The sequence below is a fragment of the Phocoena sinus genome, chromosome 3, assembly GCF_008692025.1.
Source record: "Phocoena sinus isolate mPhoSin1 chromosome 3, mPhoSin1.pri, whole genome shotgun sequence".
Lineage (NCBI taxonomy): Eukaryota > Metazoa > Chordata > Mammalia > Artiodactyla > Phocoenidae > Phocoena > Phocoena sinus.
Window position 1 is genome coordinate 157,682,805 of NC_045765.1, and position 19,505 is coordinate 157,702,309.

The 19,505-nt window shown below is 34.1% G+C and overlaps 1 protein-coding gene across 1 annotated transcript in view; it reads left to right on the forward strand.

Moving 5' to 3' along the window:
- CDH18 (cadherin 18) overlaps positions 1–12,906 on the forward strand; it is a 498,063-nt gene extending 485,157 nt beyond the window's left edge. Inside the window, exons 11-12 of the mRNA XM_032629158.1 lie at positions 3,531–3,782; positions 12,147–12,906. Of these exons, the coding sequence (XP_032485049.1) occupies positions 3,531–3,782; positions 12,147–12,637 (743 nt within the window). The 3' untranslated portion in view covers positions 12,638–12,906. The remainder of the gene's footprint in view (positions 1–3,530; positions 3,783–12,146) is intronic.
- The last annotated feature ends 6,599 nt before the right edge of the window (positions 12,907–19,505 follow it).

The following is a 19,505-nucleotide window of genomic DNA, read 5'->3' on the forward strand; positions in this document are numbered from 1 at the left end:
CTTCCTCCTATATACATCCATATCATTTTCTGCAAAATGGGATATAAAACAAAATAAATAATACATTGTCATCTATTTTGAAAGACTAAACCATGTTCAAGGCTATTTCCACATTGCATCAACGTTATAGTTGCTGGGAATGTCAGGAAAATATTGATTATATTCAGAAAGACATTAATTGTTAACAGAGTTTCCCAAATTTTTCTTTAAATTTCTAAGTCATTTCAGGCCCCTAAATTCATATAAGACATGTAGAATTTTCACACTGTTTGTTTCAAAGATTCTTCATATGACATACTTTTCTAACGCTTTTATTGCAGTCAAGGTCTTCTAAACTGGGTTAAAGTATCACTTTTAAGATAGTAGACCCAAATTTATGCACTGTATTCCAATGACGTCTTCTCAATAAAGATCTGCATAAAAATTCCATATCATTATTGAATCCTCTGAGACTGTTTTAGATCTATTGCCTAATTGCTACATTCAGATAGTATATGTATTAGAAAATAATAGATGTTACTCAAAATCTCTCCCATACGATACTTTTCAAAGTGTACTGTCTAACACATATCTTTAGTTCCTGTCTTGTTAACTTAAGGTCTTTGTGCTAGCTGTTCAAAATCTCCTTAAATCTTAATCCAATACATTAGCTATATTAGCTTGGCTTCCAAGTGTTCTATAATCTTCTGTCTTCATCCAAACTCTTGACATTTAGAATTAAGAACAAAACTTGGGTACACATTATTAGAGACTGTCCTTTATTTGACATTGATAATTAGCTCTTCTCATCCACAGATTTTACATCCTGCTATGGTTTCCTTTTATTCAATTTATATTAATTTTTTATCCAGTTTAAAGTAGTTATGCAAGACTTTCTGTAATACTTGTTTTATTTTTTAAACATTATATTTCAAATTTAGAGATTTGTTTTCTTCTTGTCACCTAATATTTCAGTTTCAGCAAGACAAAGTTTGTTCTCATATGTATATGTATATTTATGTGTGTGTGTGTACACACACACACACACACACATATATATATATATATATATATATATATATATATATATATCTTCTTATCTCTTTCATTTTATTTCAAAGTTTTCTTGTTCAAGTTCAGTGAGCCTACTGCCCAGTACATTTTTTGCAGTTCCAGGGAGATACACAATACCCCTTGTCAAGAGTTCATTATTCTGCTGTGCTAAGCCTTTCTGGTTAGGAAGCTCTTTGTTTCCTGAATCCTCTTTTCTTTTTAAAAGTCAAACCTTCAGTTGGAAAAGCGAAAGAGTATTGTCATGTCTCCACGTGTGAGAGCTTTCTATTTGAGAACTTAAAATGCACTAGAAACATATTCAGGCTTTCTTCTTGTTTCTCATGTTTCTGATTGCATTTCCAATAATTATCTTGAAAAAGAACATGCTTCCAGATTAAGAATGTAAAGTGGACACGAGGCTAGAGCCATGAAAGAGAGTCCCCATCTACCCCTGCATGTTATCATGTCATTCCACACATTATGATATTTACTGAGACCAGAGACCAGTGTCTTACATCTCTTCTTCAGAGGACCAGCAGTAAGATTCTCAAACGTGTTTGTGCCTATGAGCCCAAGTTCAAACCTTTTCCTTAGGCTAAGGAATTGTGCATATATGCAAGTTTATATTAATCATGAAGCAACATCCTACACCTGATAGGTGTGCTTACTCAAAGGTCAGGTTTCCAGGAGAGTACCTGTGATAGCTATACTCTTAAAAACACACATGATGCAGTTTCTCCTTTTTCCCCATCATTCTGAAACCTGCTTCAGAGTAGGCAATTGACACACTTTTCTTTAAATTTCTCTTCTTCCAGGTGAGAAAATATTTTAAATAACTTATTAGATTATTTATTTATGTTCTATAACAAATCTTCTTATACATATATATGTGTGTATATAATTTTAATTTACGTATATAATGTGTATTATTCATGTTTTATTACCTGCATTATATTGAATATTTGAAATATTCATTATCTTTCTGTTGCATTAGTTTGGCAATGTACAACCAAGAGAATATAGCTATAGGGTATTGTATCATGGCTATCATAAACATACTCATAATTTAAAAAATTCCAATTTTCAGAATAAGAGAAATTGATAGGAAAAAAAGAATACCTAAAAGTAATTGTCTAATGATTTACTGACTTTTTAGTGAAAAGTAATTAACTCAGATGTGTAGTCACAGGTTGGATGATCAGGGAAGCAGGCTCTGGATTGGAGTTTAGGGGGCAGGATATTTATTGGAGTGTGCTCTCATGATCGACATCTGTGGACCACAGTGGGAGTGGAAGAAAGAAAGGCAGAGTGGGCAATTAAGCTGCCATGCAATTTGAATGTGTCCATGGCTGACCCCGTGGGAAAGCTCTGGAACCAAACTTGCCCTTCAGTATTTTCTGCATTCAGCAGAAATGGCTTGATATTTATAACCTTGCAGCAATAAGTCATTGGCTATGTGTTGCTCCAGAAAAGTGTAACCTTGGGCCAGGTGGCAATCTACAGTTCAGGCAACAAGTCACTTCATGCAGGGGTTCTGAGCAGCACATCCAAGTGTGCACCAAAAGGGTCCTTTAGCTAACAGACACGGAAGGGGGACTGACAATGCTAAGATAAACATTTCCTATGTGCACCTGAGGCATCAATACCAATTGGAAGTGAACTGGTGGAGTAGAGGCAGTATGACATCCTGGTTTTGAGCAGGGTTCTAGAATGTATTGGGGTTGTAGCTTGATTATTCACTAGCTCTGTGATTTGAGGCAATTTATCCTCTGGGAGTGAGGTTATTTATTTTAAAATTATTATTCCTAATAAAAATGATTTTCCCTAAAATGTAAGGAATTTAACATGTTCTCCCTTATAGGGTTGTGTGGACTGATCAAAATACCTCATGCAATCATTTACTATAGTACATAGTATGTTAAAAGCACATAAAAAATGAAATTAACTATTTTATTCATTATTAACTTACCCATGGTGTGCCCACTATGACAAGAGTGCTTCAAATCACAAGTTTAAAATAGTTTATCAATTGATCTGGTGTCTTCATAAATACATTATCTGTACCAACGACTTAAACATTTTTGTACATTAACCTCACCCGAAGTTCGCTAAAAATATAGCCGTCTATTTCTATCACTTATATTCAGAGTCACCAGGTTTGTGGTAGGAACCACTGGCTCACCCCGAAGTCTGGTATCCATGTATCCTTTTCAATCCTTTGGCTATTATGCCCATGCCCCAAATGCTTACCGCTTCCTTCCTCCTCTGTCATCCACTATTTCCCCTCCCCTTCAGTCCAGGCCCTATTAAATTTTCATATATGTTTCTCCATTTGAGAATGAGTTTTAGTCCCTGGTTAATAATCTCCCCTTCACGTTCCTTTATCCATTTCATAAACGGAAAAGAAATCGCACATGCCCATTTTATCCATTAAAGGAATGTGAATCTTTAATGGCGGCTTTACTAAGTCCATGTTGTTCTGCTTATGTCTGTCATAGATAACACAGCCAGCATTCTGACAAGGCGGAGGAGATTTAGTCGAACTATTCAGGATGTGTATTACCTCCCCATTATGATCTCTGACGGTGGAATCCCCTCTCTCAGCAGCAGCAGTACCCTCACCATCAGGGTTTGTGCGTGCGAGAGAGACGGGCGCGTGCGGACCTGCCGTGCAGAAGCCCTCCTGTCCTCGGCTGGCTTGAGTACAGGAGCCTTAATCGCTATTCTACTGTGTGTTGTCATTCTCCTAGGTAAGTCATTCTAAATGTTAATGTGTGATGACGATTCTGAGTGTACCCTACAATGGCGCGTTAGAAAAGAGAGCAAAAGAGACAGAGAGAGAGGGAGAGAGAGTCATTTTGACAAAACTTTGGAATTAGTAGTGCTTTACGTGATAACAAGACATGGCTGTTTCCTTTAATTAACTTTCTCAATACCATAGTTAATCTGGAAATGATTTGGTTCAAATGTGATGAAAGACTTGAAATATTAAAAGAAGGGATACAATAAGAGAAATCTTTTTGGAAAGGACCTATTTTAGAAAGAATTGATATTAAATATTCTAAATTTCCTATTGAAAGGGCATTTACAATTTATTTCAAAGAACATAAGTGACATTACTCTGCAAATGAATCTAACCACCAAATAAAAGGAATAAATTTCTTGTAGAAATTTCTATCAGTCTAAAATGAGTTTATCATCAATCTTAGCTGAATTTTAAAGGATTAAATATAAAATAATTTTCAACTACATTTGAAACTAATATTACTATAATCTCTTTAGAATTGCTATACAAAACAAGAAAGGAAATCCAGATTTTTTTATAGGAAAGGCAGATGTAAATAATCTTTTGCTTTATAGTTTAAAATGGGTACATATATATATTTTCCAGTGTGTCCTCTCCCTCTAGTTTTCTCTTAGGAGCCTTATCTTTTGTTCTTTTCTTGCTACTGTGCATACATAAGGAAAACAAACAAACTATGTACTTTGAGACACAGATATTTTTGCAAGGAATATCCTTTGTTTTGTTCCTGGGTTAGAAGACAAATTACCCGTACAGAGGAGTGGAGATCAAGGTGGAATAAGATTGAGTAGAAAGGATGTTTAGGCAGGGTCGAGGCAGGTTGGGGTAAAATGGCAAAAATGGTGGGCTTTGTTCTAGGAGTTTGAGGAGAAGTTGAAAGTAGGCGCATCCCATCATGAAATTTGCATGTTGAAAAAATATGATTATGAATGAAGTGGAGAACAGATCTCATGCTGGTAAAGAGAGCAGGTAGGCAAACTGACTAGAAATATGACACATTTGTCTCACTCAGATATAGCATAATTTGGACCAGTATACTTAAAATGGAGCTGAAGAAAGATTGATAGTACCAAGATGTCTTAGGTGAAATCAAAAGTGATCTTGGGTAATAGGCTGCAAATCACAGGATGGAAATATTTACCAAAATCTTTACTGAATGCTTATTGGAAGTACCTGAGATTCCATGTGAAAACTGCAGTGTTAATTATTTCACGTCAGTGAACAAATACTTAATGTTTATGACATGGTGTCTTTTCTTGGAACAAGTTTCCAAGGGCTAAAAGTAAAGTAGCCAAAAATTAAAAAAAAAAAAAAAAGTGATCTTGGATAAACTGGATATGAGACTGAGTTAGAACAGTATCAAAGAAGACTTTTCATCTCTTGCTGAATATGGGCCCTGATCTTCCCTGGGTTGGGGGACACCAGAAATACATTTTGTTGTTGTTACCACAGCAAGCGTCTATAAAGAGAGAGAGGATAGACTAGGACTGAGCTGTGATAAACTCCAGTGTGATCGCTAAATCTAGAAGGAGGCGATAACATAGAGCAAAGGAAAAATCACAGAACAAGGAACAAAATTAGTAAGGTATAATATCCTGAAACAAAGAAAATAAGTGCATCAAGGAGGACAGAGCATTCAACAGTGTTCAAAGCTGCCCAAAAGTTAAATAAATTCAGTAGCAAAAAGTATCAATTGCACTTAGCAACTTGGAATATGGAGGTTTGATTCACCATAACAAAAACTATTTCACTGCAGTACAGTCTTTTGCAAAAGTGTGATAGAGATGGTATTTGGGAAAATCAGGCTTTCTTGATTTTATTAATTTATATATTGATTATTTATATATATATTAACTGCTATTTTCTTTAGAAATTAACAAATTACCTTTTATGTTTTTGAAACTGAAAACCAAAATATCACAAACCAAAAAGGAGAACAAAACAAGAACAAAACCCCGAAGAATAAACAACTATAAACATTGAACCCTCTAGGGTTCCTAACTGAAACTGAAAATAACAGAGCTCAGTGACTTTTCATAAGTCAATTTTACTTCCATTAAAACAAAAATAAAAACAAAAACAAACACTCTGACACTACTATAAGTTCCTCCAGAGGCCTTATTCTGAAAGATATTTCAACTGGTGGAGGCATGTTACCTTTGGCTTTTGTTTTCTTTTATCATCATAAAATTATTTTTGCATACTAAAATTGAAAATCTTTAAAATTGAAAGATGTCAATATAAGGTACATTCAGGTGTACTATATAAAATAACATTTTATTATTTCATGAAACAATACATCCCTTTAATTGACTTTATGAAAATGTTTCCCCTTTGGGGTAAATAAGAGAACATTTCTATATTTTATGCTGTACCTCAGGGCTAATGAAACAAAGTTTCTATTTGATATGTTTGCTCTTTCAATTTTTATTGAAACTCAAATGTGTCTTTACAGTTTTATCCAAAGGTTGCAGAATTTCTTAAGCTTAGATTTAAACAATCACTATTTATAATGTAATTTATATTTTTCATGGCATTTTAAGGGTTTATATCGTTATTCAGAAAATATCTGACCCACAGAGTTGGATGGAGTCATTTGCAGTTTTGAAATATTGTTGGTTAATGTGTGAGCTCATAGGTTTCAAGGAAAATATCAACAACATCAGAGGTAGCAATACTTTTAGAACTTGTAATTCTGAAATAGCATTCAACCTCAACAGCTAAATAAATCATGAAGTTAAGTTAATCTTTTAATACTGAAAAATGTTTTACTTAGTAGCTGTTTGTGAACATGACTGTGATTGTGGAAACTCAGCCCCAGTTTTGCCACTAATTAACTGTGTGATCTCAGGACCCATGAAGTCTCTTGCATCTATTTCTGAATCTATGAAAATAAAGTTTCAACTAGAATGACCTTAGAGTCATCTGTAAACTTCTGTGGTGCTTATTTATGTTTTATTATAGGTTAAATATGATTCAATATTTTACAGTTTGGTCAGACTCCATCTATGTATATATTGATTACCAGAAGATGGGGTGCTTGAAAACCAAAGGGCCTAACTTTAAATGGTAAATGTAAACCTTGTGAGTTGAGTTATGTTTTGTCAGGATTACCTTTTCAGATCCAATTCAAGGAATGGATAGAAAAGAATTTAGAGTGAGCTATCATGATGCAATCAGAGTTTGGTGCCAGAGGAGGGGATTGTCAGAGTCCTCTTTCCCTCCCAGGTATCTGACATTTCTTTCCCAACCCACCCTATTACTTGTCAGAGGGACCAGAACTGTTGGTAGAGTGAACCAGTGCAAGAGATGATTGAATCAGGATCTGCATCAGACCTCTGGAAGGCTACCTTTGTAGTCCATGCATCACATATGATCCGCTGACCTAGATGAATCCACCACACAGTTTGCTCCTCTTCTTGGATGTAAATTTCATCATAAATGGGGATCAAGGTGGGTGTGGTGGGAGGAGAGTGAGGAACTAGGAGAGGAGGTGGAATTGATGAGAAGATAACTGCCAACCTGCTTGCCATGAAAGCTATTTTAAATGACCTTGTGGGCTCCCCTGAGTTTGAAAACGTGTTTCAATGAGAAGTGTCATTACCAATTATGGCTACAGAAGCTAATCAAAATCATCTCCCTGACTTGGGCCACCTCATTCTACCAAGTTTAGTACTCACATATGATGGTATGAAAAAAGAATCAAGTGATATTTAGGGGTAAACAAATCTGCTATGAAAAGTAGTTTGGGGGAGTATGTTAAGAGTCAGTACATAATGTATTCAAATGCAAGTTGTATGTCAGTTTTAGTTATGAAAACTCAAAGCCCCTTAGTACTCTAAGCACTGAAATGATAATATAAGTAAGTAAATATAATATAGGAGAAAACAAAGAGAAAACTGTTTCCACAAATTTGAATTCCTTTATGAATAGAATAAATTACTGACAATAAATTCATTATAATTTTCTTATATAAAAAGAAGAACTTGGGTTTAAAATCCTGGCCAGACTTAAAGAGAAGAGAAAGACATATACTAACCAAGAATAAAATATTCATTAGAATAAAGACACCTCAAAAATACTACAATTAATTCATTTTATTCCAGACTATGTAATCAAACTTGAAAATACCAGAAATCATTTATAATATAATTTTGAACAAAGGACAAGCTCTGTACCCCTCTCTCTCTCTCTCTCTCTCTCTTTTTTTTTTTAATAACACCATGGCTCTATCATATTACATTTTCCCAGATGAACCACTGAAAGAAGTACTACCCTGTTATACATGTATGGTTTGATATACTGTGGGAGACTCATTTGATTATGCTTATTTGCCTGCCAGTTCGTAAATAGGGATTTAACTCTCAAATTTATATGTATGATTATTATCTTCATTTATTCTCTTCAAATAAATTTGGCCTTGGGATTTTGGGGGAAATATTTAGTTTGTTTTTCAAACTTTAAAAAATATTCTCAAGCAAAATTAGGTGTTTGGTATTATTAGGAGCAGTAAGTTGATTTTTAAAAATATTTAAAAATTATTTTCCTAGTGAGACTATTACTATTTCCTAGTGAGACTATTACTATGAAGATTCACTTAACCCAGTGCCACATTATCACTCTCACAGAGATTATTCTTTTGTTCATCCACATAAGAATTGTTTACAGAGTATCCGCTATGTGCCATTTGCTCCAGAAACCTCTACTGAACAAACATGATTGTAAAGAAATTCATTAGAAGTGTACCTTCTCATTCATGCTTCCACATTCTTCTCTGAATTGATTTGAATTTGTCTTTGACTAAAGGGACCATATGTCTGTATTTGTCCTGATGTCCTGATGTAATTATAAACGAAATCCCCTTTCACCCTTAAAAAGTGTCCCAGATTGTACGGCTATTTATAAATTGATCTTTATAATAAATAGTTATGTAACAAATCTAGGAATCATTTGTCACTGACAAGTAACTCTCTTTGTCTAGAAAAAGAGAAAGATGTAAAACTCTAAATTCAAACTTACCTAGTATCTATATTTTGAATCAACACATATATATCAGGAATATTTTCTTAAATTCGGGGAAATAAGCAAATAAAAGCTATCATAATAATAAACCCAGCATTATCCACTATGTTTCATTAGGCAAATATGATACTGATATTGGTGAAGGATGTAAATTACCTCCATACTTCGATAATAGTATTGATCACATTCTTCCTGTTATACATGCACATAAAGTCCCTTGGCATTAACTACCAAGCATTTCAATATAAGGAAAATAATTTATTGACAAAAGTAAGAAATTTTACTATAATAAATTAGGCAGTCTGTAGAAATAAATGTTTTGATCTAGAACAGCCTCCTCAGTTAATCATAAAGATGAGCAGAAATATATAGTGGATGATAAATATAAACCTCTTGGTAGAATGGAGTGCATTATTTGAGGATACTGCTTGGGCCACTGAATTAGAAAGCTGTAGGCTGGATTTACACTAAAATAAACAGTAAGGTATTAAATGCATATTGATGGCATTCAGTGAAATGTTTCTTTGTTGTTGTTTGTTTGTTTCTTTTTCCCAAAAAGAAAGTATAAGCAATGTGAATGGGAAACTACTGTATTCTGTAGCAGAGCATTTATGAAGCAGAGCCACATGCAGCATCAACATTTCATTTTCTGCTTTTTCTGTAATCACTCCCTTTCCAACACAGTGACTCAGTAATTCCCCATGTCTACTATAATCTCCCCATTGCATTTCCCCATTACTTAGGCAGTATCCTCTTATTCCATACTTTTCCAGATGATTCCCTGACCCTCCCTAAAGATGTTTTGTCTGTTTTTTCTTTATTCCCACAGGTTCCCACTTGCCTCTTGTATGCAAAATTAGCTTCTTCCCAGTACACTGTGACCACCTCTTTCCACATATGGTAGATTTCCCTCTCATAATTATCCTTTCCACTTCTGGCTTGAATATCTATTCCTCTTTCTCTCTACATTTTCAAGTCTTAAAATCACATATACACTATGATATCTAGTTCAAATACAGGCAAAGCTTATCTGTATTGTTTATGGGTATACATAAAAAGGGGTTAAACTATAAAGATAAGTAAGGAAACAATAAAAGAAAAATAAGTTATTTTTTAGAGGGGAAGGGTAAAAGGGTGGATTCGAGGGTGTCAGGTATGTTCTTTGTCAGAGAATAGGTAACCCGGTGTTCGCTTGCTTTCTGACCATTTGTTAAATCTTACATATAATCAGTATTTCCAGGTAAAATACAGTTTACAGACATAAATAAATAGACAAAATACAGTATAAAAATGTGAGTTTTGTATAAAAAATATATATCTGTAGGAGTTTCTGTGTGTGTATATGTATACACATACACCTACAGATATATTACATAGGACATACTTAAGCTATATATATGTATAAGCTATAACATACTTTTGAGATATATATATATACACACTTATGCTATAATATGTATAGCATAAATATGTCCTATGCATAATATTGGGACAAATATCTAATATATATACTTAATGTGTTCATAAAATATTTGCACATTGCATGAGACATACTTAATTGTATATTACACATATATATTATATATAGTATGTAATATGCATGAATACATATATTATACATGTATTTTTGTTGTTTCATCTCATATTATACATATATAATACATATATATTTTCTGCTGTTATTCATATCAAATTTACATTTAATTAAGTGTCCTGCATTATTTGCTAAATCTAACAACCCTACATTCCATTTGAATATACCTCTCTGATTATTATATTATAAGGAATGTTTTAAATACTAGTGAACCATATAATTGTTATCATAAAGCCTAAATTATCAGCTAACCAAGAAGCAAACAGTCTGTAGAGATGAAGTAAAGGGTATTGGGCCTAATGACATAAAGTAGAAATATCTTTCTATTTAGTAACGTTTTAATACCATCAAATAGAGTAATCTGAAACTATTGAAAAACCACCAACGCAAAATACCCAAGACCTATTTCTATTAATTTATTCAACGGCTACAACATTATTGATAATAAGAACCTATTCACTGCTTTTGGCTAAGTTGCCCTAAGACACACGGCCAACAGGTCATTCAGTTCCTTGTTCTATATTTTTAAAATAATGAAGTTTAATATGGTAATGGAAACATCATCATCTTTGGTGTGAAAAGTCATAAACTACAGCCCAAGGTTTTCCACCTGCCATTTGTGTGGTCTTACAGTTACATGGTATTTACTCATGTAATCTCTCCTGAGTCTCAGTTTCCTCATTTTAAAAATGAGGAAATCCCCAGCTCTGCTTTGAGGATTAAGTTAAAATATTATGTAAAGAGCATTGTGTAAACAAAAAAATTCCTATGAAACATAAATTATGTACAAATAAAATAACATCTTGGGGGCTTCCCTGGTGGAACAGTGGTTGAGAGTCTGCCTGCTAATGCAGGGGACACGGGTTCGAGCCCTGCTCTGGGAGGATCCCACGTGCCGCGGAGCAACTAGGCCCGTGAGCCACAACTACTGAGCCTGCACGTCTGGAGCCTGTGCTCCGCAACAAGAGAGGCTGCGATAGTGAGAGGCCCACACACCGCAATGAAGAGTGGCCCCGTTTGCCACAACTAGGGAGAGCCCTTGCACAGAAATGAAGACGCAACACAGCAAAATAAATAAATTAATAAAAAAAATATCTTTTGCAGCTTGATAGATAAGTGCAATAATTAATGCCTGATAATATTATTCTAAAGGATAATGAACAAACAAGATGTACCATGTAAAATATTCCTGCTTTGATTTTCTACAAAGCATCAAAAGGAAAGAGTTAACGATAGGGGTTCCTTCTTCCTATTTTACAAAAACTTAAAATATCCTGCCTTTAGTGTACTCCTTAGAAGGATAAGTATCTGTAGATTGACTCCCATACAGAATTATTTTTCCAGTCAAAATTTCATATTGCTTTTCCATCATCTGTTTCCCTGACTGAATGATTAGACTTCATCACCGGTCACGAATCCTGAAGCCATAGCCTGGCAAATGAGAATATCACAGAGTTCTCCAGAAGATCAGCGATTCCCAATGTTTTGTAGAGATAGATAGTCATTTTCTACATTCTTCAAGATGTTAAAATCTTTTGTGGTGGTATTCACAGAGTGCAGAGATCAGGGCTGTGTTACAACGTAAGCCTAAATGGAATGTAGCTGATGATAGTGGCTGGGAATTGTTGATGTCCAATCTCCAAGAATGTCCTTCTTCTTTTTCTAACCCTTCATCCTCTTTCCATTTTTCCTTAGCAATTGTAGTACTTTTCATCACCCTGAGACGCAGCAAAAAAGAGCCCCTGATCATTTCAGAGGAGGACGTACGGGAGAACGTGGTCACCTATGATGACGAGGGCGGCGGCGAGGAAGACACGGAGGCCTTTGACATCACAGCCTTGAGGAATCCGTCTGCTGCCGAGGAGCTCAAGCACCGGAGAGATATCAGACCGGAAGTGAAACTCACCCCAAGGCACCAGACGTTTTCCACCCTGGAAAGTATAGATGTTCAGGAGTTTATTAAGCAAAGACTGGCTGAAGCCGACCTAGACCCCAGCGTCCCGCCTTATGACTCTCTGCAGACTTACGCCTATGAGGGTCAGAGATCAGAAGCTGGGTCCATCAGCTCGCTGGATTCAGCAACCACACAATCAGACCAGGATTATCAGTACCTTGGAGACTGGGGACCCGAGTTTAAAAAGTTAGCTGAACTCTATGGAGAAATAGAATCTGAAAGAACAAATTAGGGGGTCAATTCTTGCAACCTTCTAGAATTCGCTTCCTGAGCAAGTGGAGATATAACCTCAGCAATGGCAAGGAAGAAGCTTGGAAACAGTACTAGGAACTGAGCAAGCAGAGCACAGCTACTGTAGAAACAAGTGCCCTTTTCATGATCGAAACTGGGTTATTTAATGGGAAGAAAGTCAAATTAAAAAAAAAATACAGAGAAAAAGCTATTGTTCCTTGTGTATATTTTCAATTGCTCAATAAAATCTGTGTACTGTTTAATGAAGAATACCTGAATTAAGCCAAACAATGATATTTGTTTCAATATTTTGTGATTTCTTTTCAAAAGCAAAACTGAACAAAAAGTTTCCAAATCACTTATGACTCTGATTTCTAGGGGTGGTACACTGTAAAATGAAACTGGTGAAGTTAGTCACAACCTCTTTTCCACTATTTTGGGTGGACTTTTGAGACCCACACTCTGTTTTTGTGACACATCTCATTAGCTTTGTCTTGTGTTGAAATGACTCGAGGTATTTCCAATATACCAGGCCACTCTGTCATGGACTTGTATGTATCATTTTCCTTTGCCCTCCCCACTTCTTTTCTCCATATGAAATTGATGGAGCATGGGGATTTGCTGCTTGCACTATGATGTATGCAACTTCTGTGCACCAGTTGTGCACTGCTCTGAATCACAGAGACTACTGTCTCTGTCCTGCCTGTCCCCCTTTATTTTAACAGGAGAACCCCCTTTTTTAAGTGGATAGAATGAATGTTTTAAAATTTACTCAGATCATCTATGTCAGGGAAAGATTTAATTAAAAAAATACAAAAAAACCTACAAACCTTATCCTGTACAAAACATTGAAGAACTCTATAATTTTCCCCCCATTTGTTTTAGTGCATTTACGTCAGCAACTCTGATCATTCCTGTACCTAAAATTGGTTGTCAAATATTTGATGATTGGTTTATACTTGTCTAATTTACTTATTTATAACATGGCAGTTATTTAAAAAAAAGAACCTCATATGATAACTATGTAGTCTGAAAAGACTATCCTCCAACTTACATAAACTTCGTAAACTTATGATTGACTTGTCTTTATTCCTCATAGAAGCTCAGACTTTCCCCATCTCACTGATTGATTAGCCCTTTATGTCTGAGACCCACAGAAAATGTGTAGGGCTTGGAGCAAAAAAATAGGAGTTTCCCACCTATTATTCTCAGACACGTCTCTTAAAGTCAGAGTCCCAAACTACAAAATAGAGATGGCAAAGACTTCCCTGCTTAACTTACAGGGTTATGTGAAGATCAATACGCATCTGTAAAAATGTTTTGCCAACTGCAAAGTGTTCTGTTATGTAAAGGCTGGCAGACACTATCACTTTCTAATTCCATTAGTTCATAATTATAGAGTTATATACATTTTGAATAAAATACTATATTACCATGGGAGAATTTCATGAAACCTTCAACAGTGAAGTAACTGCTAACTGGAAATATAATGTGAAAGTTTAATTCTTTTGACGTTTTCCCAAATAGGCTAATTTTTTTCAGAATTTCTTGGGGTTTTCCCCCTAAATTGCTTAGGTAACAGTTTGCTGTTGTTGATATTGGTCGTGAAATAAAAATTCATAGCATAATGATCCTAGTCTCCAAAAATGACCAGATTTATGTATTTTAGATTAATTGTAATTTTGAAACCCTCAAATTAAGATTTATTTTAAGGGAAAGTTTTGCCTTTTCTCTTTAAATATATTATAGAGTCTTCAAAAGTTATATGCCATTTTCTGTCTGATTCTTCTGATATGCAAAATTTTGAATTTTGCCTCTGTTCACAACTGCCCTGTGCTATTATTTTTCAATTTTGAGGTATGGGAAGTAAGTAAATTTAATTTGAATATTTCTCAATTTGTGTTTGAAGCCTGAGGAATAAAATGTAATTTAAGTTTTTAACAACATTTTAGCTTTCCAGATGCTGCTTTATCATTTTTTATATCATAATAGTATGCAGTCCAGTATAAAGCTAAATCAAAAGAGACACTCAGGGGCTTTGGGGAACAACCCCTGGAGACCCATACTCTGATTATGCAAATGCTGGACTATATTCACCCTGACAGAATGGTCCACATTTGAAGAATGACTGTGGAGGCTGGTGCTTTGACTTTCTTATGCAAAGAGGACCAGGAAAACCAGGTTTTGGATATCCCGTAGGTTTTTGGATTTAGATTTTTGATAAACTATTCACAGCTTTTGTTTTGTTTTGTTTTAATATTCATCTGGTAACTTTACAGGTAAAGGCTTGAAAGAGGAGAATACATGTACAAACCACTTAAACGTAAAAGCCAAGGTCCTCTGCATGGTTTTGAGTACGGAAACATTTCCCTGATTTGTGGAAAAAACACCCCAGATCCATCTGATTTTAATTACACATTTTAATGATAATGGATTGCTTCTAAGCCCCTGATATTAAATCTCATATAGAAGCAAAATGAAGCTTCTGTAGTATTGAAATAATATGTTCCTATATTGATTTATTTTAGAATTTTGTTAAGGAAAGCATTCCAAATATTATTTTTATATAAATTCTGAAATGAGGCAATTATATCATTATTAAAAGTATGGACTGGGTCTCATATTTTTTAATGTGCTACTTTGAGTCAAAAAACCAATAATGATATATAAATGTTCTGCCAATGGACTGAAGTCATTTAACATTCAATACCTTGCTTTAAAAACTTCAGTTTATCAGTGTGAAAAGCTAATTCTCAAAGAGTTTAGTGGGTAAAGAGTTTGCACGTACTCTGAACCCTCTCTAGCCACAGATAATCAGCTACGGAATATATGATTCCATATGGATTCCACTATGGAATCGCTAATGTGTCTCAGCACATTTTGTAAGCCTTGGTTGATATTTACTGAAAAAATATAACTTTGAAATCAATTTACTTATTTCCAAGAGAAGAATTTTCCACAGACAGACCTTATACAATGTGGTAGCTGCTAAATTAGAGGAAATACAAACAGTTATAACTTTTTTACCCAATGGCTTTCTTAATAGAATTTATAAATTCCAAATAACTTTTGTGCAGGCGTAGGTCTTGCAGAAATTACTAAAGACCTATCATTATAAATTCTTTCTGTGATAAATCTGTACATATACAGATTTGAAGGGGAAATTGAAGAGGAAATTATCCCTAAGATAAGGCTCTATGCAAAGTTGTGACTCTCCCATAACCACGTATAAGAAGGAAAATATTCTGAGAAATGGCATTCATGTAACCACACACCCATTCACACACATACACACACATATGTCTTCTTGAAGAATATTTAGAGAGTAAAAAAATATTCAAAATAGTGACTGAGATATTGATATGATCCAAATATGTGATGCACACAAAATTTAAGTACCCAGCATATGGAAGATTCAGCAAGAAGTTAACGAACATTCTTTTTGGCTTTTATTTTGTGTCTAGCCTCAGCCTAACTTTCAGTGCTGTCCATGATTGAAGCTGGTTTCACAGAGCAGAAAAAAATATTAATAATAAATCAAAATTTCAGAAACGATGATTTAATGAACTCAGTGTGGCTATTAAATACTAAAAAGTGATTTGACTTAGATTCTTAGTGTACTGCAATGTAGTCAGAAGTCTGGGTCAAAGAAGGAAAATGTACTAAGTACACCATTTTCAGCAATGTTGAAACCTTACATAACATAGTCATTGTTTTATTTGTTCCTACAAACTTACATCCATAACTTTGATTCATTGTCCTTTTGGTTTAGCTGAATATATAGGGAAAACACAGAAATTCAGGTAGACTCGTTCATGTCATCAGCCATCAAGAAGTTCCAGGTACACTGGAACACTGGAACATGCATAGATCCAATAGGTACACTGGAACATGCATAGATCCAATATTTTTTGGTAAAAGCTTCATCTGTTTTTTAGTATGGGCAGTGCTTGATCAGCTATTCAACAAAGCAGAACTCTAAAGCTGATCATTCTGGAAAGAGGCAAGAGTCTCATTTTTCAAACTCAAATTGTACTTAGCTTCAAGTTATGGTTACATTCAATTAATTTACTTGCCTTTCAATTTCAAGAATAGAACAAATCTCAGAACCATCCTTGGTAGATATGTGACTCAAATCCTCTCTTTTTTTTACCCTTTAGGATTAAAGGCAAATCAAATATAATCTGAAAGAAACAAAACCACTTCAACTTTTATATTCTACCTCATCAGCAGAAGGTAAATTTTTTTTGTAATATAGAATTAGAAATCTCATAAACCCCACAGTCAAAAGTAGCTCACAATCATTTGAAGATAACACTAGCACAGAACCCACTCTTTTTTCAAAGATTCCAAATACATCATTTTAAAATGAAAATATTAATAACAACAGTTTTTAACATGTCAAAAGATATATTCTGCCTTTGGCTTCGACCAATGAAAGAAGTAGTGAGGAATTTTTTGTTTTGTTTTGTTTTGTTTTGTTTTGTTTTTGTTTTAATTAGAAATTAAAAAAAAAACAAGTTGTGTTCTTATTTGAAGCTTGATGAGAAAAATCCTTTAGGCTAGTAAGGAATGATTACATTTATCTTCTTTGCTGAGTCTATTGAATTGAGGGATTTTTGCCCTTCTACAGAGACATCAAACCTATTTTAGTAATAATTTGTTTTTAAAGTCTTAGGTGAAAATAAATGAGAAAATAGGAATTCAAAGAATCCTGAAATGATATTCTGTGAGGAAGTCATGTGTCATTTACAGATGGAAGTGGATTCATCTGATGATTTCATCTTATTGCCCAGCAATATTACCTTCAGAAATAAAGAAATGGGCCATAATAGTTAGTGTCACCCTAATGATTTTATCAAGGCAATTTTTCTTGTGTCATAATGCATCAAATTCTTATTCTAAAATATTTATTGCCATTTTCAAAGTGCCACTTCAAATGCCTTAGTTTCAAACAGGAATCATAAAATCTAACATTGTGATTTACTGAGTAAGCTCTTCTAAACATGCATCATATGTAAGATACTATTCCAGGCACTGTGAAGGCTGTAAAAAAAAAAAGTGTCTTGGTGATAGGCGTTATCATCAATGAAATGAGAGTCTCACTTGAGAGCTAAGACCTACATATAAAATCTATAGACAATATAATATAAAGCAAAAAGTGGCAAGTGTTCTAAAATAGGCTCAGATATATCTAAAAAAGGTTTTAGGGTCACATTAAAACTGTGTCTGCAGTATGCAAGCTTGAGGTACTCCCCAAGATGTGGGGAATAATACAAGTCCAGAGGGAGGGTGAAGCAGAGGGAGTCGTTTCAACAATTGTCCAAAAGTAGATCATTCAACATGGGATAGAGGACTCATGCAAGGCAATAATGATAACATATGGTGTTAGGAGAAGTTAGATTTAGATTTAAGGTGATTCAATGGCACTCATCCTTTAATCAATGTCACTGAGTTTATTTTTCTCCTAAACAGAAAAATGACCATGGCCAGACATCTCTTTTAAGAAACTCAGTCTTTCATTAACGTCTATCATTCAGTGAAGATATCTTAAAGAAAGATTACAGAGTCATTTGTGCCTCCAGAAGGAATATTAGATTATTTTAATTATTTCCAAAAGATAATACCCATTTTAGGAATATATTTTGAGAAGGCAAAAAATGAACAAAAAGACATAGGCGATTTACATTTCAGGGTTTAATTGTTAGGTCATTTAATTTGATCAATTTATTCATCCTAATATAAATAAATTTAAATGAGGGCAAAGGAGATACTTTTAAGAACAATATTTATTCATATACATTTATTCTTAACTGGCCAAATGTGCCCATCTTCTATAATATTTTTTTAGGTATAAAAATATTTTTGGACTAAAAAGAAATAATAACCAAATACCAAAGACCAAATTGATGCCCTATTAAAACTGCATCAGTTATTTTTAATTAGTCACAATCTTTAGTGTTTGTGACACTAGATGTCTCATACTCCAGTGTTTCATTTTATTAAAAAATTTGCATTTGGATTTGTTTTCAAAAAGTGACTGTCGTAAACATGAAGATGCAATGATAGAGGTAGATTTCTTAAACTTAGAAATTCCTACTTTTAAAACTTGTTTCTCATTTTTTCTTTTTTCACATTTACTTGCTTTTTTTAAAAAAACAACCCTCGAAAAGCTATATTTGAGCAATTTCTATATCTCATGTATTTTTCAGAACGAATTCAAGAAAATGTTTTTCAGAAATAGGAAGCAGTTATCAGGTTGTTTTCAAGGTTTAGATTTTCATCACATTTTCTCTCCCTCTGTCACTAATCATGCCCTTCCTCACCAAAAAGTTATAAAAGAAAATTGCATTCAGAAAAATACTCTGTGACAGTCACTTTCCTGTGAGCCTGTTTCCTTCCATGATGTGGTTTGTTTTTTTTTAGCTCTTTTGGTCAGCACTGTGTATTTCCAATCTCCTGGAAGTCATCCTGTCTTCTGCCTTCCAAAGATAATTGGGGGAGAAGTCATTTTTGTTCATATGAAATATGTTTCAAATATTTCAGATGGCTGGGACGATCCCTTTCATAAGCCATTGAGATTAAAAATGAAATTAAAACAGTGCTTTCCTCCTTTTAAGCATTTTTAGTATCATGTTTTAAAAATTTAAAGTACAATTTTTAAAAAATCAGTATAATTTTATGGATACCCTTTCCTTTCCTTCAAAGAGACATTAGAAAATTGTTTTCTCAGAAAAACTAACACTGAATAAGTCTCCCAAATTTCATCACCTAAGTGATATTTTTCTCTTTTCAGATGCACATAATTTCTCATTGATTCCACAATGATGATAAATGGAAGTTAGCATATCAATAAAATACTTCATGAA